We start from the raw sequence: 24,241 nt of genomic DNA, 5'->3' as shown, positions 1-24,241 counted from the left end.
TTTCTTGAACCAACATTTACTGTAAAATCCCGAATAATAAAATAAATGAACAAAATAATGTGCGATTTACCTGAATTCAATTTTATTCCACCACGTTACGATATTGTCAAAGATTTTCTGAAGGTGGCCCAACCCTGACAACATGGCCCAACTCTGACTACATTTTTTTTTTTCAAACGCCTATAACTTTTTTTGTTTTTGTTTTTTTATTCTCTATTTTTGGTGACCACTTTCTCTTGCTCGTACCTTTCCAAAAATGTATAAATTTATTCAAAATTGTCATTCGTTCAGAACTGATGGACATAGGTCAAAATAAGTACTAACCCTGACAACATTCCCCTATATAATTCATCTACATTTTCTTCTGTATATACTAAGTATTTACTAAAAAAAATTTTCTAATTCTGATTATTTTGGTTGTCTCTTTGGTTTACTTGTTGCTTATTCTGATTACTTAAAATACTATACTTATTTTAATTGGTTATATGTTTATTGGTGAAAAGAGATGAACAAAATGAATTATTATTGTAATTATTTTTTTGTTTTTTTCGGCATTTATTCGTTTTGTATGTATTAATTGGACGTCCATTATCTTTAATGAGTCTCGGCCCAATAGAGTTGGTAGTGGTAATAAGGTGTCTTCTACAACTAAAAATGCAATTTTATAAGTTTTAAAATAAAAATAAAATAAAATTTGTTCGCCACCTATACCGTGGTATTTGCTTCTATGTGATTTAAATTTAACGTTATTTGGAACAAATGATTTTTGAATAAAGATGACTGGACTTTCTGTTTTAAACAAACTTAATATACATCTCTCTTCACCATCAAAAAGTCATAACTTAACAGATTGAACAGCTCTTAGGTCCTCTGTATCCGCCAGTTCCTCATCTTGTACGGCAGCTACGGTAGTAACAGCTCTCTTCTTCGGGCAGTCCTGGTACTTGTGGTCTTGACTGTAGCAGTTGAAGCAGGCGCCTTCCGGTCTTTTTGGACGTCTACACTCGTTCATCAAATACCCCATTTTTCTGCAATTGATGCATCGCACTGCCATAGGTCCTTGCTGAGGGTTTGCCGAATTGGTCATCTTCATTTTTCTGGTGTCGTTGGGGTCTCTACGGTTACAAGCTGATCAAAGTCTGCCAAAATTGCTTGCTTGGAGATGCCACACATAGCGATGTAATATTGGAGTGCGCTTTCATTTGGAGATTTATTTTTAGCTTCCAATTGTTTAATCACGTCCCACGTCGTCATTTTCTTTTCGAAGACCATTAGCAGCTCCCTGCGCAGGGCAGTCCATGTCTTCGGGTTAATATGAAGCATCTGAATTCTGGCTGATCCACACAGCATACGTTTTGCAAACATCCATCGGCGTTGATCCGGTACATCGAACTTATTCATAATGTGTTCAAAGTTATTTATCCAATGTTGTATTGGGTAGCCACCGTCTCCTGAAAAGCAATTTACCAAGGTTTCAACATCTTTGATATCAATGGTATCGCTTTTACTTGCTCTTCTTGATCCTCCTTCCAGCAGCTGCACTTCCGCTTCAAGCTCGGCAACACGCTTGCGAGCTAGGTATAGGTTCTCCAATTTCTTCAAGTGTTGAATTTCCAACTGCATACATTCTGCTTCGCACAAAAAAACTTGCATCTGCTTGTTTCGAAGGCCATTTTCTGTGATTTCATCATCTTCTTTATAAAGTTGACCGCTATTTTGCGCCAGACTATCGTCGATGCCACACTATATTCGTCTCTCTCTTCCTCACGGACATCCTCGTTGGCGCCGGTTTCAGAAATGGCGTTCTCAGGAATTACGTTCTTTACTTCGTCACTTTCCACGGGTGCACTCGCCGTCGCCGGTTGTAATTATTAAACTTTCAGGTTTCATCATTGTCGGGTCATCCAGCCGCAGCAGATATTTAGATTCTCTTAATGCTAGCTCTTATCTTATCTGCATAATTACCACCGCTCTCTCTCTCTTTATCTTTCTATTCGCTCTCTCTCTCGTTGCTTGTTGGTTTATACTTTGGGTCAGCAATCGGCTGATCCGCGTCTCAATTCAATTGTATTACTTCTTTTCAATCCCGCGGACCATTTGTAACTCTTTTTCGTCGAAAATAAAATCGCTGCTACAGAATTCGAAAACAAAATTTTCCTCATGCATAATTACTTCAACAGCTAATAAAAAAGCTTATTAGCTCAACAATCATATTATTCATTTCCACCATGTTTGTCGCTACGGATTTTTCATTCATTATATTTCTTACGGCGCTGCCGTCCGATAGTTGCACCTTCGCCGAAACAAACGCCTTTTGTCTTCAAAATGTTAACCAATTCAGGCTAAGATTTCTTCAGGATATAACTATATTCCATTGCAGTTCCTCTTTACTATATTTCTTGGGCTATACCCCACAATACAATGTTTACACATGTTAAAAAAAATAATGAATATGTGCATAAATGGCATTTTGATGATGCATTTTGATTTTTAAATTTTTTTAGAGTGTACGCTAGAGGCTTGACGATCCAAAGATATTTTACCGATGTATCGATGTTTAAAAAAGAATACCCAACATCGATGCATAATTTCTAGCATTGATATTAACATCGATGTTTTTGTTTAACATCAATGGTTTAATTGAAACTTTTCTTATAATTTTTTTTCACAATAAGAAATAGCAAGAAAAGGGTAAATACCAATAGCTGTGTATAATTATATTTTAAATTATATATTCTAATAAATAATCATTCAAATTTAGCGTATGTTCAGCGGAAATTTAATTGATTTATTGGCGGTGTTGAGAGCTATTAAAGAATAACGATGGACCGATTTTTAGAAGGTAAGCTTTTATGAATGCAATGTGCTTATGTGTCCCATACACATGCACAAATGCACATACGCAACAATAAATTATATTTATTGTGCTCCCACTCCACATTATTTTAATTTAATAACTAAATACTAATGTCGAGAAACCGCAAATCCACATGGGTAAGCGACGTAGAGAGGCTTCGTTTGTATGGATTTTTTTTTCACATTTTCTACAAGAATGCAAAAATTAATTACAGTCGAATCCCGATAATTCGTACCCCGTTAAATCGAAAATCGCGATAATTCGTAAAAAATTCTGTTCCCTTGAAAAAAATCTCAATACATCGAATTCCCGTCTAATTCGTCAAAAAAAGTGATCCCCTTGCCATTTCGAATTATCGGGACTCGACTGTATTTTCTTCTTTTTTTTGACACTGACGAAAAAATTTGGAAACATATTATCAAAAAGCATATCTGTGTTTCAGCAACTTCTTGTGATTCTGAACGTACATATCGACGCATTTCCGCGACTGTATCGTATGTAGAAAAATCAAATTTTACAGGAGAAGCTTTTTCTTTATTTTTGTATTTCGGTATTTTTTGTGCGATTGCAGTATTTCCATGCAAATTTTTATGGACATACGATAATTTCGCGCGCACATTGTAACATACGATAAAATTGAAACTTAATTTTTATCGGAACTATAGGGCTTTCAGTTATAATATTTCACAGGGTAGTGGGACATTAGGTGCCTAAAAATTTTGCATTAAAATCTCAATTTCGAAAAAAAGCGACATACGATACAGTCGCGGAAATGGGTCGATATGTTAAACAAGGCCGGAAAACTAATTTAATGTAAAACTTGAATAAATTGTTGTCATTTTGTTTAAAATTAATCAAAACATCGAAAATTTCGATGTTAGAAAACATGTTGCTAAAAAAGATCAATGTTTTAAATCAAACCTCTATTGTACGCAGAGATATGCGAGTGCATATTTTCTTATGGATAGAATTAACTGGCTTGTTTTCACTGTGATCCAATTATTTTTTTTAGACAGAGTTTCTTCGGTGTGAATGCATTTGCACGTGGCGCAGTGTGACAAAGGTTTTTTTTTTGTAGTAAATTCAGTCGTTTTGAGTATAACATCGATATTTTTTCTGTAATCTACCAAGGGCTGAAAGAAAATATATACATCATTTTTATTGTTGACAACAATAATAAAGCCCTGTTTCATTTTTTAATTTATAGAATTCTTTTCAATGTGTGCACAAAAAAATCAATAAAAATAGGGCTCAATCTCAATATAACACAAATTGTAAACAGAAGAAAAAACAAATATAAAGGCTATGGCGGACTTAGAAGCGGTGTTAGCTGATGTCAGCTATCTGATGGCAATGGAAAAATCTAAATGTACTCCAGCTGCAAGGGCCAGCAAGAAGTTAATTTTACCAGACCCCAGGTATAAATATTTTCCTATGTAAAATGATGATGAACACGTACAAAAATTTAACATGGGTTGCCTCAGTAAAAGTATGCTGCAGTTTGACATGTAGGTTGCCATCGGTGATCAAAACGATGGTAAAACTATAACGACCAATTATGAAAGGGCAACCACACTCAAATATATCTGATCACTCTTGCAGAGTGTGTCATAATTCAAGTCAGAATTTTGCAAGTGAAGGCGATACCTTAGAAGCCATAAAGTATACATATGTAACATACATACATACATACATACAGTGGATCGAAGCTTTGTTCGTGCAAGAATAAAACAAAGTTTTAAATCGACACCGCTACCAAAGTAGCAAAGATATCAAAAAAATCTTAACGCAAAAAGTTAAGGAAACTCTTTTTCTATTTGGATAACATCGAAAGTTTTTCCTTATTTAAAAAATAAAACAAATTTTTATACAACAACTAAAAAATAGGGCGATTCTGACGCAGAAGCTTATGTATTTCGTGCAAGCAGTTTAATAAAAAATAACTTTAATAATTCTTATTTTTTCAACACTATTTTTAACTCCCCTCTGTTTGTTTAAGACTTTAAATAAATTTTACATGTATTTGTACACTTTTCTAGTTGTTTTCACGGGTATTTTACTCAGCTCCTCCGACAGGCAAATCTTAAGATCGTTTTCGATGGAAAATTCACTGTTCCGAACCGTCAAGTCCAAATTTTTCACAAATGTTCAATAAAACTAAAGTCTGGCGACTGTGTTTGCGTTTTAATCCCATTAAGGCAGTTCCAGCTTAACCAAAGCTAACATTTCTAGCAAAAGGCTTTTTGTCATTGTCTTGGTTGAATCTAAATTGATTCCATTTACCTAAGTTATCGACATTTTTAACCAAATTTTCCTTGTTATTGGTTAAGATATATTTATATTATATTTATTTAAGATTATTAAGCATTCACGATACCGACAATAAAAACATAATTCCCGACGACGGGAGCAGCCATAAAAGCCCAAACCATGACATGGTTCACAGCGGTGCCAATCCATTGCTCTTAACTTTTTAGTTTCCATCTTCGTATTGAAATATCTCCTCACTAAGCGTCTTCTAACCGACCCGAAATAATTAAAAATTGATTCGTCTTCTTAAATTTCGTAATTCCAGAAAAAAATCGGCCGAATTTCTAACACCATGGTGAACTTGACCCAAGACATCTTATTTTTATACTTTTGAATATATTTTTTCTTGCTATTTGACCATTAAAGTTATGGTGGTGCAATATGTTCCGAACTGTATTTGGGTAAAATTTGTTGACCATTTCGATCTCAATCTGCGCAGCTATTTTTGAAGCTGATAGCTTAGGGTTTTCCTTAATTTTCCGGACAAAACAGCGCTCCTCGAGTTCGTTGAATATTTGGTTTGGTGCAACCCGGCCCTTTTTTGTCGCCCTTTCTTGATATAGAACTGTCCCAATAGGATTAATACGCCAACACAGTCTCCATACTTAAATTTTATTGAACATTTGTTGAAAATTTTGGACTTGGCGATTCGAAAAAGTGGATTTTCCAATGAAAATGACCTGAAGATTTCTTTACTGTAGAAGTGGGGTAAAATACCCGTTAAAAGAACTAGAAAAATGTTGAAATCTTTATGAAACTAATTTAAAGCCCTTAACAAACAAATGGGAGTTTAAAAAATGTAAAAATTAAGAAATAATTAAGTTATGGTATATTAAAGTTCTTGCCTGAAATAAGCTTCGACGTCAGAAGTGCCTCGTTCTTTTAGTTTTATATGAAAAGTGGTATTGTTTTTGTCGATTACAACATTTTTCTTGGTCATATTAGTTAATTGATATTTTTTTCAATTACTGCGTTTAAATTTTGTTGCGACATTAGGTGCCTAACAATTTTGCATTAAAATCTCAATTTCGAAAAAAAGCGACATACGATACATTCGCGGAAATGCGTCGATATGTTGTAGGATATAAGTTTCACTACATAAAAAAAAAATTTTCAATTTTCGTCCACTTCCGGTGGAGATATGGGCGACCGGAAGTCGGCAATTTTCAAAACGGTACCCACGATTTCTCCACTTCAGAAAATCTGAATCACATCAAACAAATTTAATATTAAAGTAAATGTGATTGGCTATCGCGGGTACCAGAACTGTGAAAAAATATTGATAAATAAAAAAGTTATGCAATTTTCAATTTTTTTGCGTGTTTTTTTCTTTTTTTTTTACATTTGTTGCTATAATTTTGTAAAATATTGATTGATTCTGGTTCCCGCGATAGGCATGTCTTTTTTGAACATTTAAAAAAAATTGAAGTAAATCGGTACAGTAGGTCAGCCTTAATCGTGGGTACCAGTTGAAGAAACACGGATTTTCAAAAGATGGAGAAAAACTCGTTTAAATATTAAAGGTGCGCTACTCGAGCGCATGACGCCGTGTGGCAAATCTCGTTTTTTATCACTTTCCGATAACATCTGAGGTAAAGGAAGGTTTCTACCTTATTCTTAAAGGTTTAAAGTACCCGAATCAGAAAATTTTTTTTTTTAATTTTTGAAAAAAAAAAAAAACTGGCTGACTATTCCCTTCAGGCAGTTTCCCACCTTGTGGGGGGAAAAATCGATTTTTTTTTTGTCTTTTCGTATAGATTTATGTTGTAAAAATGTGCTCAAAAAATTCCACATCAAAATTTGAAAAATTGCAAGAGTAACAGTCCTTTACATAAAGCACATATCGAGCACCGGTGATCTGAAGCCAAAACTTTAAACCCGTTTTTCTCAAAACCACGTATTATATTTTTATTTTTGTACGTCAAAATACATCCAAAGGAGATATTTTTACATACCGAAACCACAGACGTGTTTTTACATCTCTCCGCCGAGTAATTAAAAGTACTGCGAAAAAAGCCGATCTTTATCTCGTAAAAAGTGCGTGAATCACAAGAATAGGCAACGAAGTTGGAAACATAGACCGCAAAAATACAATCTGGCCAAATAATAAAGAAATAATCAATACAAAACTCTAAATAATATTTGGTGCGTTAAAATTTTGTCGAAAACGGAATTGGGAAAAATAACAGCACAAGTCCCAATCGAAAGACTAAGCGGAATCACTCAAATAGAACGCGAAACAAAAGCACTCAATCACAAAACACTCAAGAATAAACACTCAAACTCGACTGATCTGGGTGGTGGGAGATCATCGGATGCTCCGTCGCCCCAATTGATCCAGCTCATTGACCAGCGGTTTGCAGAGCAGGCCATCCTTATTTCCTCTAAAATGCAAGAGGCTGAGGAGCGCTTTCTACATATACTGGAGGAGCGTCTGGCTGGCGAGGTCCAACAATTGGTACAGCGTGTGCAGTACCTCGAGCGCGAGGTTGCGGATTTGGGTGCGATTAGGCCGAAGCAAGTAGTTCTGGAGTCCAATATTGTGAAAAGGCAAACGGGGCCAGCACTCTAATGATCCATGGTGTGCCGATGGTGGAAGGGGAAAAATGAAATATTTGTTCAATACCATGTGCTTCAACCATCACATTACACCCGCGCCGGCAATAAAATAAATTTTCAGAACAACACGGAGAAACGCGACAACTACTGTGGTCGACACAGCGATCATGGTTAAACTGGAATGTTTGGGAGACAAGGCAGCTATTCTAAAAGCAACGACAGCATACCGAAGAGAGACTAAGGAGCAGCTGACTCTAAAGCACTTTGGCATTGACTCTCCTTTTGTAGTTTATATTAATAAGCAGCTTCCGAAAGGTGCGTACGAGGCTTTCTAAGAGGCCATGCGCATGAAAAGGAATAAGCAGCTTGTTGCAGTTTTTGCGCGGAGGGGAGCGGTGCACATAAAAGAGCGTGAAACCAGTGAGATCGTTGCAGTTGAAAGCTACCAAGAACTTTTAGCTTGGAAGAAAAGAGAGCCCATAAACAGTAGCACTCACTCTTTTCGCCCTTAAGGCAGGTTCTCACCTTGTGACAAAAAAAAATTGATTTTTTTTCTTGGCTTATCGTATAGATGAATGTTCCGCAAATGTTCTCAAAAAATTTCAGATCCAAATTTGAAATATTACAAAAGTTACAGGCCCTTACATGGAGCACATGTCGAGCACCGGCCATTGGAAGCCAAAACTTTAAGCGCGTTTATCTCGGAACCACGTTTTCGGACTTTACGGAAGTAATTGAAGGCGTTGGGGTTAACCAATCGTCTTCAAATTTTTTTTTAAGGCCAGGTTCCTCTGAACAATTTTGAAAAAATGAAAAATTTTTTTTTTTATAAATTGCTACTATATACTTGTCGAAATAGTATAGAATTAGTCCCGAAGGTCAATAAGACCGAGAAGTGCGTATAAAAGAGTGAGGAGCGCTGCTGGTAGTCCGGCCGCTCGAACGCCTTAAAAACTTTAAACTGATTTTTCTCCGAACCACGTTTTTTCGCATGGGTGACACTCTCATTTCAAAACTATTGCACTTATCGATTTGAACCAAACGGCATTTTACTCTTAACATGTCTGGCTATGGCCGGTACCAGAACCAGAAATATTCATTATTTTTTAAAAAAGTTATAAACAATTAAAAGTGAAAAAAAGGGTTAAAAAAATTCAAAAGTCCTCCATTTTTTTATTTTTCATTGAAAAGTTTTCATTCTAGTACCGGCCCTAGCTACTTCGATGCAGAACACAAAACTATTTTGGTTTTTGCATTCAGATAATTATTTTTCAGGAAATCGTGTCACCCATCTACGAATCGGACGAGTTTCAGCAGCCATTTTTAGGACCGCCATTTTGAAAAAAAAATTATTTAAGTAATTTCATATACATACTTTCATACATATATAAAAACAATTGAATATTCAACATTTTTTGTTATAAAAATAAAATTAATTAAAAAAAGTACGTTTTTCAGAGGAACCTGGCCTTAAATGTTCCTAATAGTTTTCTTTAACTAATGCACTAGGATTATCCAAAAATATTGAAAACTGTTTAATTGGGAAAATAATTAGTGAGAAAAAAAGCGCGAAAATCGATATTTTTTTCAAAAGCTAATAACTATTGCAATTTTAATTTTTTTTTCTGATCCATTCATTTTCTTCACAGTACTGTACACTTTAAGAATCTTTTCGGTTTTTGTGCTTCCGATTACCCATTTTGGCTTAATCACATCCGTAAGCGGGTCACCTTTTTGCCGAAATATTGCAACTGGGGAACGCGCTCCCCTGCCCCTTTTTTGATTTTTCAATTTTGAAATTTTTTCCGCAAAATAAATAAGTTTTCAAATGAAGTTACAAATTTCAGATTTTTATCTTTAACCGTTTTCTCAAAACAATTTTTTTAAAAAAGGTCAATTTTTCGGCCCTACAAGGTGAGAACCTGCCTTAATACTAACCACTAATATTTAATCAACGAACAGAATTTCTCCCTTTTTATTTTTCTTAATCGCACTCGTGTTAACTCTTTATTTACTTTATTAAGTTTATATTATAATCTAAAGATTTTCATTATGCTGTATACTGACAATTATTTAATAGGATTTATAACTATCCAATATAACTTTAGCTAACGCAAAATCCAATGCGAACAGTGAAACTTTAGTTCGTATTGGCAGTCGAAAGCCTGGCCTACACGTATGCCAAATAAATGCACAAAGATTAAAGAGAAAGATTAATGAATTTAGATTTATCTTGTTAACTCTAATGTCGATATTATATGTGTGTCTGAGACATGAATTTTACCTGATCTATGTAGCGTATTAATAGATTGTGATGGTTATAATGTGTTTCTAGTGGATCGTCCTAGTCGTGGTGGTGGTAGTCGTGGTGTTGCTATATATGTAAACAAAAAAACTTAATGTGTCTATACATTGCCAAAGCCCCCCTGATAGTCCAATGGAGTACATTTTTCTTCGAATTAAGAATGCACCAGATAAGAGTACAATATTAATAGGCTGTATAACCGACCTAACAATAATATTGACTTTTCTCATTTAATAGACCTTATATCGACATTTGCCTCTGCTTTTACTGACATCATTCTGACTGGTGACCTTAACTGTGACAGGTTGAAAGACAATCGGCTCTTAGGTAATATGGAATCGATAGGATTAGCGCCTGTCAATTCTACAAATCCTACTCATTTTACAAATTCCACAAATACGCTCATTGATTTGTTCTTTGTTAACAATCTTGAGAAAAATTTAAAATATGACCAATTGGCAGCACCAGCTTACTCTAAACATGACCTAATTTTCCTGACTTATAATACCTACCCAGACTACACTGACCATTACATAGAATTCCGTGACTTTAGAAATATAGATTACAACGGCCCACGATTTTGATTTAATAAACTGGAACTATATTTTTTGCTTAACGTCAATAAACTGTCAAATTCAACAGCTAGAAACGAACATCAACTACCTATATAACAGACACGTACCACTTAAAAAGAAAAAAGTAAGACTGAAAGAAAACCCATGGTTCAATACTGACATTAGGATGGTGATAGCAAAACGAAAAAGGGCATTTCATAAATGGAAGAGATATAAAACTTACTCTCATTACAACGTCTTTGCTAAATTAAGGAAGATCGTCACCAAACTTATTAGTTCGGCCAAGAGAAACTATTTGAGTAGTAAATTTGATAACGCAGTGAACACTAAGCAGAAATGGAATCATCTTAAAAGTCTAGGTATAGGAAAACAGAAGCGCGCAATAATAGAAAATATTAATGTGGAGGAGTTAAACAATAAGTTCCTAAGCATAAATGTACCTGAAGCAACTGAAAATATATATCTGAATCATCCCCCAACTCATACTTGTGATACAAGATTTAATTTAACATGTGTCAGCCCAAGCGAAGTATTATCAGGCATCTGCAGGATTAAACCAAACGCCGTGGGACTGGATGGCCTAAGCCCTAAATTTTTGAGAATTCTCACTCCCAAAATCTTGACATTTATAACCCATATTTTTAATACAGCTATAATGACATCCACATTTCCTGATGAATGGAAAGCGGCTAAAATTATTCCAGTACCCAAAGGACGAAGTTGTGAGTTCAGGCCCATATCGATTTTGCCATTTTTATCGAAGGTGTTTGAAAATGTAATGGCTTTACAAGTGAACAAGTTTATTTATGTTAACAAATTAATAACCGATCTGCAATCAGGCTTCAGGAAAAACAAAAGCTGTACCTCAGCAGTCATTAAAATATCCGAGGAAATTCGAGAACACCTAGATAAAGGGGAAGTCACTATTTTAACACTTCTTGACTATAGCAAAGCGTTCGACACTGTTGACCACTTGATACTTTGCACAAAGCTTCGTTCACTGTTTTTCTTCTCTGATACGGCAAATAAACTTATTTCGTCTTATTTAAGTAATAGATGTCAAGCTGTTGTAAAGTCCACTTGTTCTTCGTCTTTTAAATATGTGAAACGTGGTGTACCCCATGGTTCTGTTCTTGGTCCTATGCTGTTTGTGATATATGTTAATGACTTAGTCACTGTTGTGTGCGATGGTCCACTGATTCACTTGTCTGCTGATGATGTACAAATGTATGTAAATGTATTGTAACTACATAGAATCAATGAATGTATTGAGTTTTGTAATGAGCACCTTAAAAAAATAAGTGTATAGGCAAAACAAAATGGACTTGGTTTAAACCCATCGAAATCAAAAGCATTGATAATATACAAAAATATTATCGACACTTCCAAAATAAAAAAACTCAATGTCAATAATTAACCTATTGAATTTGTGAACCATTCGGCTAATTTGGGCGTCTTATCAATAATTCACCTATTGAATATGTGAACCATACGGCAAACTTGGGCGTCATATTTAATAAAACATTTACGTAGAACAATAACATAAATCAAGCAACTGGCAAGACTTATGGTCTGCTGAGAATGTTACATACAACAAAAAACTATTTACCGACGAACATTCGGCTCTTAGTTGCCAAAACCTGTCTTGTCCCAACTTTAATGTATGGTGTTGAAATTTTTGTAAATTGTGATTCAGTTAGTTTCCGTAAAATCAATGTTTGTTTCAACAATATTGTTCGATATGTATACGGTCTGAGGTTGTATGATCATGTCTCGACACTAGCATGTAAATATATTAGGAGTAAGTATAAAAGACTATATGAAATTTAGAACTTTACTATTACTGCACAAGATTATCTATTCAAAAGAACCAGCGTACCTGTACAGTAAACTTCAGTTTGCCTCATCAGAACGAATGAAAAACATTATAGTTAAATGGCAGAGAACATTGACCTCAGAAAGGCAATTTTTTATTCACGCTATTTGCATTTGGAATCAATAACCTTGTTCTATAAAACTAATTGGGAACAGGAAAGGAAGCTAGCTTCGGCAAGCCGAAGCTTATATACCCTTTCGACTATAGATCATATGGGAGCAATATCATAGAGTTCTCCGATTTTGATGAAATTTAATCCGAAATTCAAGAGTAGTAAGAAAACTCTATATTCCAAAAATCATACTTGTCTGATGAAAAACAACGAAGTTATAATTTTATTTCCGTTATTTCTATATAGATTTTTCGATCTTTCCTATGGCAGCTATAAGATATAGTTGTCCGATTTTTTTTAAACTTTTTTCTCAATATGAGAGTTGTTAAAAAGCTTTATATTCAAAAAATCATGCTCATGGGATAAAAAACAACGATGTTATCAATTTATTTCCATTAATTCTATGTATATTTTTCGATCTCTCCTATGGCAGCTATATGATAGAGTTATCCGATTTTGATGAAATTTAATCCAAAATTCAATAGTAGTTCGAAAACGCCATCTTAAAAAAATCAAGTGATTATTATCAAATGGTTAAAAATAACGGAGTGAAAATTTTTTATTTCATTCTCTCGTATGGGAGCTATGCGATCAGGCCCATTCCGACTACACACCTTTTGGGAAAGTTTTAGCAAGATAGCTTTAAAACTGAGAGACTAGTTACAGACAGGAGGATAGACGGACAGACAGGGAGACAGACGGACAGACAGACACACGGACAGACGTATTTCAATTCAGATCGTGATGCTGATCAAGAATATATATACTTTATGGGGTCTGAAGTGTCTCCTTCACTGCGTTGCAAGCTTCTGACTGAAATTATAATACCCTTTTGCTCTGCAAGGGTATAATGATACGCTCTTCAAAAAAATGAAAATGAAAACAAAAATAAAAAGGAAAATAAAATTAAAAATGAAAATGAAAATAAAATTAAAATTAAAATTAAAAAGGAGATAAAAACTAATCTACAGTAGAATCCAGATAATTCGTACCCCGCTAAATCGAAAATCGCGATAATTCGTAAAAAATTCTGTTCCCTTGAAAAAAAATCCCTTGAAAAAAATCTCGATAAATCGAATTCCCGTTTAATTCGTAAAAAAAAGTGATCCCCTTGCCATTTCGAATTATCAGGACTCGACTGTATTAGATCTTAAATTCAAGCAAAGACTTTTTAAATTTTTAATTTCTAAATAATAGTTTTAAGTTACTTTAAGCATATATATATGTTAAATTTAAATTCAATGTGACTAGGGCAATAATAAATAAGCAATAGCTTGTAGCCCTGAGAAAATAATAAAATAAATAATAATAATAATAATAATTCGTTCGTTTAAAACGCTGTAACTCCGTTACTTTGACACTAATTGCTAATAATATGCGATCTTTTTAGCCTTTATGTATTTTGTAAGACATCATTGATGACTGCAAGGGTCACAACATAAGGTTTTTTTTACTTTTTCCATATTAGAATATGGGAGGGAACATGTTGTAATAGTTCTTAAACCCCTGATATTTTTTGGTGTTAAAAATAAAATTAACAAGAATTCCATTTAAATAGCATAAATTTGTATTTTACTCTATTGTTAAACATTTTACATTTCGTTTTACTTTCAGCGTCAGAAGTGTTATGTATAAATATTTGGAGAAGGAAAATGAACTACATTTTCAAAAAATTTTTAACGAAGTTTTGGGTATGTATACAATAATAATAAATATTTAATTAAAAAATTCTTTTTAGGTTACTTGCTGTTTAAAGACTTTTGTGAGAACGATTCTGATGAACCTATACAACAATTAAAATTTTATGAACAGGTAAAAATATTATAATTTTCTAAAACAATTTGTATTTCACACTTATGTTTTTTAGATAAAAACATTTGAAAAAACCGAATGTTACGATGAGAGGAAAAAACTTGCTCGAGAAATTTATGATAATTTTATTATGGAAGAAATGTTGTCCCACACCTATGCAAGTATTCCTGTAGTTCTAAATTTAATTTTTTAAATATTTTTTTTTTGCATATTTATAGGACTACTCTAAAGATGCCGTTGCAAGCGTTCAAAAATATTTATTAAAAAATGAAGTTCCAGTTGACTTATTTGAAGTAAGCTCTTATAATATGAAACTTATTTAATAGAAAGTAATGTTATTATTTTTTTTCTTGCAAATTGCAATAAAAAGTTTTACCTATCTTTTTTTTATTCTAGTTTTAGTTTGAACTGTTTTTTTTTTTAGTTTTTTCTTAATTTACTTATTATCAGGGGTGCCACAAAAATGTAATCGTCCCTTGAAGCCTTTCGAAAATCAATTTTTATACCCTTGCAGAGCAAAGGTCAATTTCAGTCAGAAGTTTGCAACGCAGTGAGGGAGACACTTCAGACCCCATAAAGTATATATATTCTTGTTCAGCATCACGATCAGAATCCAAATACGTATGTACGTCTGTCAGTCTGTCCGTTACTCTTTAAACTAGTCTCTCAGTTTTAAAGCTATCTTGATGAAACTTTCCCAACAGGTGTGTAGTTATTGCACGCAGTATATAAGTCGGAACGAGCCGGATCGGCCGACTATATCGGATAGCTCCAATACGAGAGAATGAAATAAAAAATTCTCAGGCAGCTGTTTTTGATCGGATCGACTTGATTTCTTCCAGATGGTATTGAATTTTGAAATAAATTTGATCAAAATCAGATAACTTTATCATACAGCTCCCATAGGAGAGATCGAAAAATATTTATATAAATAATGAAAAAAAAAAAATTGTTGTTTTTAATCCCACGAGCATTATTCTAGGAATATAAAGTTTTTTAAATACTCTTAAATCAAGAAAAAAATTTCATAAAAATCAGAGTACTATATCATATAGCTGCCATAGGAAAGATCGAAAAATCTATATAGAAACTAGCAAACCCCGGCGAACTCCGTTTCGCCACCTGATGGCAACGTACTCTTCTAGCAATCACTGTACTAAGACCTATGTTCCAACAACGTCGTTGGACTGTGGAACGGCGTGGTTGTCGTTGTTCTAATCTTCTGACTTCATTGCGTTCAGCTCGTGTATCTTCTGGCTCTCCTTTATACAATTGCGTTACTCTTTCGGATCTTCTATTTCGCATGTATCGAGATCTACTTGTATCATGGCTCAAATCTTCCCCTTTGCGTTTTCTTGGCATTGATCACTCGACAAAACACTCATAAATAGAATTAATGATTTTACTTAATGATGAATGATTTTTGCCGCAGTTTAAATTGATTTAAAATGCTATGGTAGTGTGTTTTTGTCAGTGTGATGAGGTAGTAACTCACTTTATATGCGATTTTTGGTATGTCGAACAGGATTTAAGAGGATGAAAAGTTGTAGATGTTGATGTTGTTTGATTCTCAGACCTATGCAATACGCTCACAAAATTTCGTGAGAATCGGTATAGCCGTTTCGGAGGAGTATGGTAACAAAAACTGTGACACGAGAATTTTATATATTAGATAACGGCAATAAAATGATTACCTCGTTGTTTTTCATCAGACAATTATGATTTTTGTAGCATAGAGTTTTCTAATGAGTCTTGAGTTTCAAATTAAATTTTATCAAAATCGGACGACTATATCATATAGCTGTCATATGAACAATATATTGTTTAGCCTTTATGTATTTTGTTCGACATACTTAATGACTGCAAGGGTATATAAGCTTCGGCTTGCCGAAGGGGCTTTGAAAAGGTCATAAAATCCAACTTTTTGGTTGAGCATATGTTGTTAATGGCACACTTTCTTTAATTCATAATTTTCAAATTTACAAAAACATCTTCACATCCGTCTTCACTGTTGCAAGAGTTAAAACCTACTTTTTTGAATTGAATGTATCAATACTATTTCTATTGTTTATATATATAATTTTCAAAAAATTTGGTATACATTGACATCATTCAAGCCTTAGTGCCAGGTTCCTCTAAAAAAACGTACTTTTTTCAAATCATTTTATTTTTATAACAAAACATGTTGAGTAATCAATTTTTATACCCTTGCATAGCAAAAAGGTATTATAATTTCAGTCAGAAGTTTGCAACGCAGTGAAGGAGACACCTCAGACCCCATAAAGTATATATATTCTTGATCAGCATCACGATCAGAATCCAAATCCGTCTGTACGTCTGTCCGTCTGTCTGTCTGTCCGTCTGTCCTCCTGTCGGTTTCTATGTAAACTAGTCTCTCAGTTTTAAAGCTATCTGGCTGAAACTTCCCCAAAAGTTGTCTAGTTGTTGCACGCAGTATATAGGTCGGAACGAGCCGGATCGGCCGACTATATCGGATAGCTCCCATACGAGAGAATGAAATTAAAAATTCTTACTCCGTTGTTTTTGATCAGATCGACTTGATTCCTTCCAGATGGCGTTTTCTAACCACTATTGAATTTCGGATTAAATTTTATAAAAATCAGATAGCTCTATCATATAGCTGCCATAGGAGAGATCAGAAAATATATATATAAATAATGGAAAAAAATTATAACGTCGTTGTTTTTAAACCCACGAGCATTTTTATATAATTTTCGATCTCTCCTATGGCAGCTATATGATAGGGCTATCCGATTTTTATCAAATTTAATCCGAAATTCAATAGTAGTTAGAAAACGCCATCTTGAAGAAATCAAGTCGATCTGATCAAAAACAACGGTGTGACAATTTTTTATTTCATTCTCTCGTATAGGAGCTATCCGATATAGTCGGCCGATCCGGCCCGTTCCGACTTATATACTGCGTGCAATAACTACACACCTTTTGGGAAAGTTTCATCAAGATAGCTTTAAAGCTGAGAGACTAGTTTGCGCGAAAACGGACAGACGGACATATGGACAGACGGACAGACGTACAGACGTATTCCGATTCTACTCGTGATGCTGATCAAGACTATATATACTTTATGGGGTCTGAGGCGTCTCCTTCACTGCGTTGCAAACTTCTGACTGAAATTATAATACCCTTTGCTCTGCAAGGGTATAAAAATCCTTCGTTCGAATTGTTTTAAGTTGTATCCCGAACCTGTCTAAAATATCATCAATATCGGTTTAGTACTGCTCGAGAAAACTTAACAGCCGACTTCAAACACAGTTTAGAAAACGCGCTTAAAGTTTTGAGCGCTGAACCGAACTAATCTGTAGAGCGTACCTTCATTTGTCTATTTTAAAACTCTCGCTTGGATCGATTTGACAAAAGAACAATTAGAATGTTAAATTTAATAATACAAAAAAAACAACGATTTTTTGAAATCATAAAACTCATTTAACCCTTTAAGTAAAGTTACAGCAGCATAGATGTTTTCAATTAAACAAAGAAAACAGAAGCCGCAAAGTAGACAAACTTAATCGTTTAATTTCTACTTTGGAAATAATTCTTCGCGGTCTCAATGCACCACAATGGTGTGCTGAATAAAAAAGTCGAACATTATACATAAAGGCTTAACAACATCGAAGCTTTGTCGATTTTTTTTAAGTTTCTATGTTTTCGACGATTGTTCATATGACAGCTCTATGTCAGAGTCTTCCAATTTTGATAAAATTTAATTTAAAATTCAAAAGTAGTTAGAAAACACCATCTGGAAGAAATGAAGTCGATCTGTTCAAAAACAACGGTGTTAGAAATTTTTTTTTTCATTCTCTCCTTTTAAACGTCGAATCAGACGTTGCCCCCTCTGATATAGTGCATCAGATCTACAAGCGCTCTAAGAACTGCTTATTGCATCGGAGGATCACCGTGGAAGAACCACACAAACAGATGGCCCAGTGCAATGCACAAATTGTCAGGAGTTTGGACACACCAGGACATACTGCACACTTCGGTCAGTCTGTGTAGTCTGCGGAGATTTCCACAATTCCGCACACTGCCCTGCCAACAAAAAAGACCCCCATACAAAAAAATGTGGGAGCTGCGGAGAAACCATACGGCAAATTACAGAGGCTGTTTGGTCTATAAGGAGCTGAAGAGTCGCATGCGACGAGCGACAGCTACGCGTCAACAAAGTACACAAAATGTGTATTTTAAATCAAAAACTACGCCAGACGTATTTTTCGCCAAGGCAGCCAGATCATCTTTCGGTCCGCTCAGTACCACCAGCGGCATCTCCTACGCTGGTGCTCTACGAACGGGTATGGAAAATCCACTCCAGCCACACTCAGAAAACGCTCAGCACGTCCCAGTCCAGCCATAAAGCAATTTGGAACTATGATGTTTACCATGCAACAAAGTATTATGGAGCTCATGTCATTTATGAAAGCCACCATGCAAACGCTGATCCAAAACCAGAATATGATAATGACCAAGGCATTTCACGGCATAAACTTGGATGACCACAATTCCTGAATGTAAATCACATCGATGCGACGCTGCTGGTTGAAACGCACATCACAAGCAGATATATCTTTTATATACGTGGTTATACTTTCTACCGTACAGATCACCTCGATGGTAAAGCCCACGGCGGCAGCGGTGCCCCTCATATTGGCCAGCAGACCCCATAAAAATTCCAGATCTAATTGATTTTGCGGTGAAAAAAACATCGCACGCAACCTAATAAGCGCCAAGGCCCCACCAGCGATCTCATCTGCTTGAGCTGCTTTTTTTCGGCTTGAACTACCTTTTTAAATGACAATAATTCATTAGAACGAACTGAATATGAATTACTTATAACATCATCCCCACAAATTAAATAAGTTTGTAGAAATTGAGATAAATCTCTCTCTCTTGACTTTCAAGGCGAACGGTCGTGTTTTTTTTTGTGCGCTCCGAATTTTTATTTGTTTTTGCTAAAGCCACCGGTGGTTTTAAATCAATTCGTTAAAATTTCGGCTTTTGAAGCAATATACTTTTAAACTCCGTTCGCTTCGCGAGTGAATCTGTTTTTGACGGGGTTTTATTTCTATAAATAAATATTAAATTTTCTTGTGCTTTTTGTTTTTTTTTGATCTGTGTCTTGCATTTCTCTCTATCCGCAATGTTGTTATACCCTTGCAGAGCAAAGGGTATTATAATTTTGGCCAGAAGTTTGCAACGCAGTGAAGGAGACACCTTAGACCCCATAAAGTATATATATTCTTGATCAGCATCACCATCTGAATCGAAATACGTCTGTACGTCTGTCCGTCTGTCCGTCTGTCCGTCTGTCTGTCTGTCTGTCTGTCTGTCCGTCTGTCCTCCTGTCCGTTTCTGCCCAAACTAGTCTCTCAGTTTTAAAGCTATCTTGCTGAAACTTTCCCAAAAGGTGTGTAGTTATTGCACGCAGTATATAAGTCGGAACGGGCCGGATCGGGCGACTATATAGGATAGCTCCAATACAAGAGATTGACATACAAAATTCTAACGCCGTTGTTTTTGATTAGATCGACTTGATTTCTTCCACATGGCGTTTTCTAGTTACTATTGAATTTCGGGTTAAATTTTATCGAAATCGGATAACTCTATCATATAGCTGCCATAGGAGAGATCAAAAAATATATATAGAATTAATGGAAATTAATTGATAACGTCATTGTTTTTCATCACACGACTATGATTTTTCGAGTATCAAGTTTTTTAACTAGCATTGGTTGATAAAAAAAATTTCATACAAATCGGACAACTATATCATATAGCTGCCATAGGAAAGATCGAAAAATCTATGTAGAATTAACGGAAATAAAATGATAAGATCGTTATTTCTCATCAGAAAATCATGATTTTTGGAATATAGAGTTTTCTAACGACTCTTGAATAACAAATAAAATTTCATCAAAATCGGACGACTATATCATATAGCTGCCATATGAACATTAGTCAAAAATATGAAAAATTAATAGAAAAGTCGTCGTTGCTTCGATGTTGTTTAGCCTTTGTGTATTCTGTTCGAAATATTTGATGACTGCAAGGGTATATAAGCTTCGGCTTGCCGAAGCTAGCTTCCTTTCTTGTTTTTGTTGTTGTTACAGCTAACAGCGCTGTGTTCTCCCGATTTCGCTCTCTCACAAAACCTAAAGTTCCAAGCGTGCAGGCTGCGCTCTTGCGGTACTTTTAACTGCTCGCTTGAAAGTTTTTGTTTTGATTTTCTTTATTCAGTGGTAAGAAGCTAATAATTATGGAACTCAATGTGGTCTGTTGTTATCAAAAATGTGGTCAGGTAATAAAGCCTGATCAACCAAAAATGACTTGTTGCCTGTGTGATAAAATGGTGCACACTAAGTGCGCTGGTTTTAACGGCCGAACAAGTGATAACCTAGCTAAGGGTCCAAACCTGAAGTACTTGTGTGATACATGTCTTGGGGTTGCGAACGAAATGAAATCGTTCATGCGTCAAACCAAAGGTGGCTTAAAGGGGCTGATCAGCTGTTTTGGCGTGGCTAGAGATAGTTTTCGCCGAGCAGATGATTTCCTCTCAGCGCTGGACTCTCAATTCAATGGCTATAAGCTATTGGATGAGTCTCCAAAGCGCACAAAAGCCGCTGGTGGAAGGCAGCCGAAGGGGAGCACCTCGCAGCCCCACGCAGTTGACCAGAAGGTCCCCACTAAGGAGCAGCCGTAAACCGCAACAATCCTCAAATGTTGCTTAGATCGGCAGCAAAAAAGATTCGGATCATTCCGATCAATCCTCAGTGGAGAGCGTTCAGACCGGCACCCCTAGCTTGTCCGATTCGTCCGAACTGGTCATACAACCAATGATTCCACTCAGGGGCGCCGGAAGACCTGTTGTGTGTGTTGATTGCTTAACATGCGTAGAAATTCCCCATGGGGAATTCACCACGGGAAATTCACCACGGCAAATTTCTTGCGCTTTTACCGCAATGCCCGAAAACACCACCCGGAAAAGTGCGGAATAGCTAGTAACTACTGCTGCCATAATGATAAAAAAGAGTAACTGTTTTTTTCTCTCTCGCACTGTGCCTTATGCTCTTGTAGTGTTGGCAACTCTATCGTCTGCTATCCTCTAGCGTTCCGAACGCAAAGTCCCTAACCATTATATTCCATGAACGTGCGCCTTTATAACATCTGTGATTTGTGATGAACGCGCAGTGCATCATCTCAATCACAAATCATGGATAAGTTAGTTGTCAGACTTAAATGAAAAAGAGAAGAAAGCGAAGAAAAAGAAGAACCGAACGGTGGTGAAAAAAACGCCAACGAAGAAATACAGAATTCACGGCCGCAGTCGAAGATCATCTTAACCTCGAGTGAAAATGAAAGCAAAGGTATTTCATATTATTTGCTTGCCTGGTTCAAATGAAAAAGACTGAAGACATATTTGCGCTCTACTAGTGGTCAGAAACGATTAAACAATGTTGCAATTTTACATATTTATCATGAGCGAGCGGAAAAAATGGATTTGGAGAAAATTATGGATGAATTCATCGTTAAAAACGCAAAAAGAACAAACGTTTTCGCTTTGTCAAAAGAATGTTCCTAAATTTGAATGATCGACGAAATTTAAATTGAAAAAAAAATAATAAGAAAAGAGATGTTAATAAGATTTCTGTAAAGGATAATAATAAATTGTCTTATTTTGAAGTATCGATTTCTAGAAGGCACCCTCACTCCTCTATGAAACCTTGGTTTGAACAACTCACCACCCGCTTTTGAAACCTTCCGGCGCCTCTGATTCCACTTGCCCCAAATTGTTTACCGCCACAAGGGAACTTTGAGGCCGGTTTACCGGCTCAAGTTGGTGTTGCAGAAATACAAACCCCTTTCAGTGGTTCCACTTAAGAAACTGATTTTCGTTTCTCGGCTTTCCCCTCATCAATCATCATCCGATGTACAGTCTTATACTGTACTGTAAGGCCGATAACATTAAAGTGGAAAAATTTAACTTTTCTTACGCTCGGGATATTTCATCTTTCAGGATCACTGTCCGGGACGAGCTTTTTTCAACCATATGTTCGGGCAATTTCTGGCCGGATAGTATGGTGGTAAAAGAGTTCGAAGCTAGGATCAAAAATGAAAAAAAAGGCCCGAGGGAATAAAACTTCCTTCGAGTGGCCAGACCACTAAACCTTCATCTACATCTTCCTCTTCCTCAAAAAACTAAAATCAAGCCTTCTTCTTTCCTATCAAAATGCAAGGGGCTTGCGTAGCAAGTTAACTAAATTGCATTCTTATAGCTTTTCTTTTGCATCCCATATTATTGTGTTTACAGAAACGTGGTTAAAGTGGGAGATCCTTAACTTCGAAGTTTTTTCAGGTATGTACACAATGACCGGCCTTCCAAGCGGGGTGGTGGAGTCTTAATTGCGGTTGAGTCCACCCTCACTTCGGAGGAGGGGCTTTTTGATGAGCTCAATGGCATAGAATTTATATGCGTAAAGCTGTCGCTTCCCGATAGTCTTATTTATATAACTTGCTCCTATATTTCACCATCTTCTGAAACTTCAGTTTATTTTAATCATTTGTCTGTTATACAGTCTGTTTCGGATAAGCTTTCAGATAGGGCTCAATTGGTAGTTCTCGGAGATTTTAATATTCCTGGAACTATTTGGTCCCCAGATGAAAGATCAAATGTCCTACTGCCTATAGCACAAAATGACTTTATTGACGGTGTTGGGTCAGTAAGCTTTTTTTACTAACCATTACCTTGACGGTGCCCAAATAAAATAATCACAAATTTAGTTAATAAAATGCACTTATTTATTATTTGGCACCAAGGCCTTAAACGTATAAAGTTATTGTTTGTTGTAGAGTTGGTTAGGCAGGCAGACCGAATTGTCTGTGCCTTTTTACAGCGATAAGGTATATATTAGCAGGCAGACCGATTTGTCTGTGCCTTTTTGCAGCGAAAAGGTATATATTAGCAGGCAGACCGATTTGTCTGTGCTTTAGACGAAAGTATATAAAACCGAGATTTGGCAGGCGATCAGCGATCGTGCCTTGTGTAAGCGAGTACCAAAATCGAACTACTATAAAGGTATGTTGGGCAGGCAGACCGATTTGTCTGTGCCTTAAACGTCGCGAAGAGTATATAGCCGAAGAGTATATAGGCAGGCGATCAGCGACCGTGCCTTCTATGAGCGTGTACAAAATCGAACTAGATGAAGCTTGCCGTGGACTAAGGCCAGGAAGCGATAAGCGAAAAAGTGCAAAAGTAGTTAGAAATGAAAATTAGAACAGTGTTGCCGCGCAGGGCAAATAGCAAAACAAAAGGCAAACATCGAGAATTTGAATTACGTTACGATTTGAAATTAGTGGTTTGATTTAGGCTGCGGCATGACCGAACAGACGGCTTGCTTGACACTTCATTATCGCAAGTCAATTATATATGAAATTGTCTAGGTCGTTTACTGGACCTCTGTTTTGAATCTAATCCTGAAAATGTGTTTCTCTCCAGGGTAGCACCAATTACTCAACCTGAAGATCCATATCATCCTACTCTTGCGGTGACAATCGACACAGGTACCATAATAAAAGATCAATCTGTCAAATCTGCTAAACGAATTAACTGTTTTCGCAAGGCAGACTTTTTGAGGCTAAGAAATTTAATGTCTTGCTATAATTGGTCCGATCTTTACACTTGCAATAATATGGCGGATGCCATAAATATATTTTATACTGTAATCAAGACTTTTTTAATTCTTGTGTTTCGAAATACTATCTGTCTATCTCTAGCAAACCTCCTTGGTTCAATAAAGAGTTGACA

The 24,241-nt window shown here is 35.7% G+C and overlaps 1 protein-coding gene across 5 annotated transcripts in view; it reads left to right on the top strand.

Annotated features, from left to right (window-relative positions):
• Positions 1–3,959: 3,959 nt before the first annotated feature.
• Positions 3,960–24,241, top strand: part of LOC108101714 (G protein-coupled receptor kinase 1) — a 253,093-nt gene continuing 232,811 nt past the window's right edge. For 2 of the 5 annotated variants that reach the window (XM_043208595.1, XM_043208596.1), the window contains exons 1-5: positions 3,968–4,275; positions 14,209–14,285; positions 14,333–14,406; positions 14,462–14,563; positions 14,625–14,699. In XM_043208595.1, the coding sequence (XP_043064530.1) occupies positions 4,163–4,275; positions 14,209–14,285; positions 14,333–14,406; positions 14,462–14,563; positions 14,625–14,699 (441 nt within the window). In that variant the 5' untranslated portion in view covers positions 3,968–4,162. Of the gene's footprint in view, positions 4,276–14,208; positions 14,286–14,332; positions 14,407–14,461; positions 14,564–14,624; positions 14,700–24,241 lie in introns of all 5 variants that reach the window. The other 3 variants (XM_043208598.1, XM_043208599.1, XM_043208597.1) reach the window with 3 other exon arrangements.

Source organism: Drosophila ficusphila, unplaced genomic scaffold, assembly GCF_018152265.1.
Source record: "Drosophila ficusphila isolate 14025-0441.05 unplaced genomic scaffold, ASM1815226v1 contig_580, whole genome shotgun sequence".
Lineage (NCBI taxonomy): Eukaryota > Metazoa > Arthropoda > Insecta > Diptera > Drosophilidae > Drosophila > Drosophila ficusphila.
The sequence above is the reverse complement of the archived record's forward strand: the minus strand, read 5'-3'. Positions and strand labels throughout refer to the sequence as shown.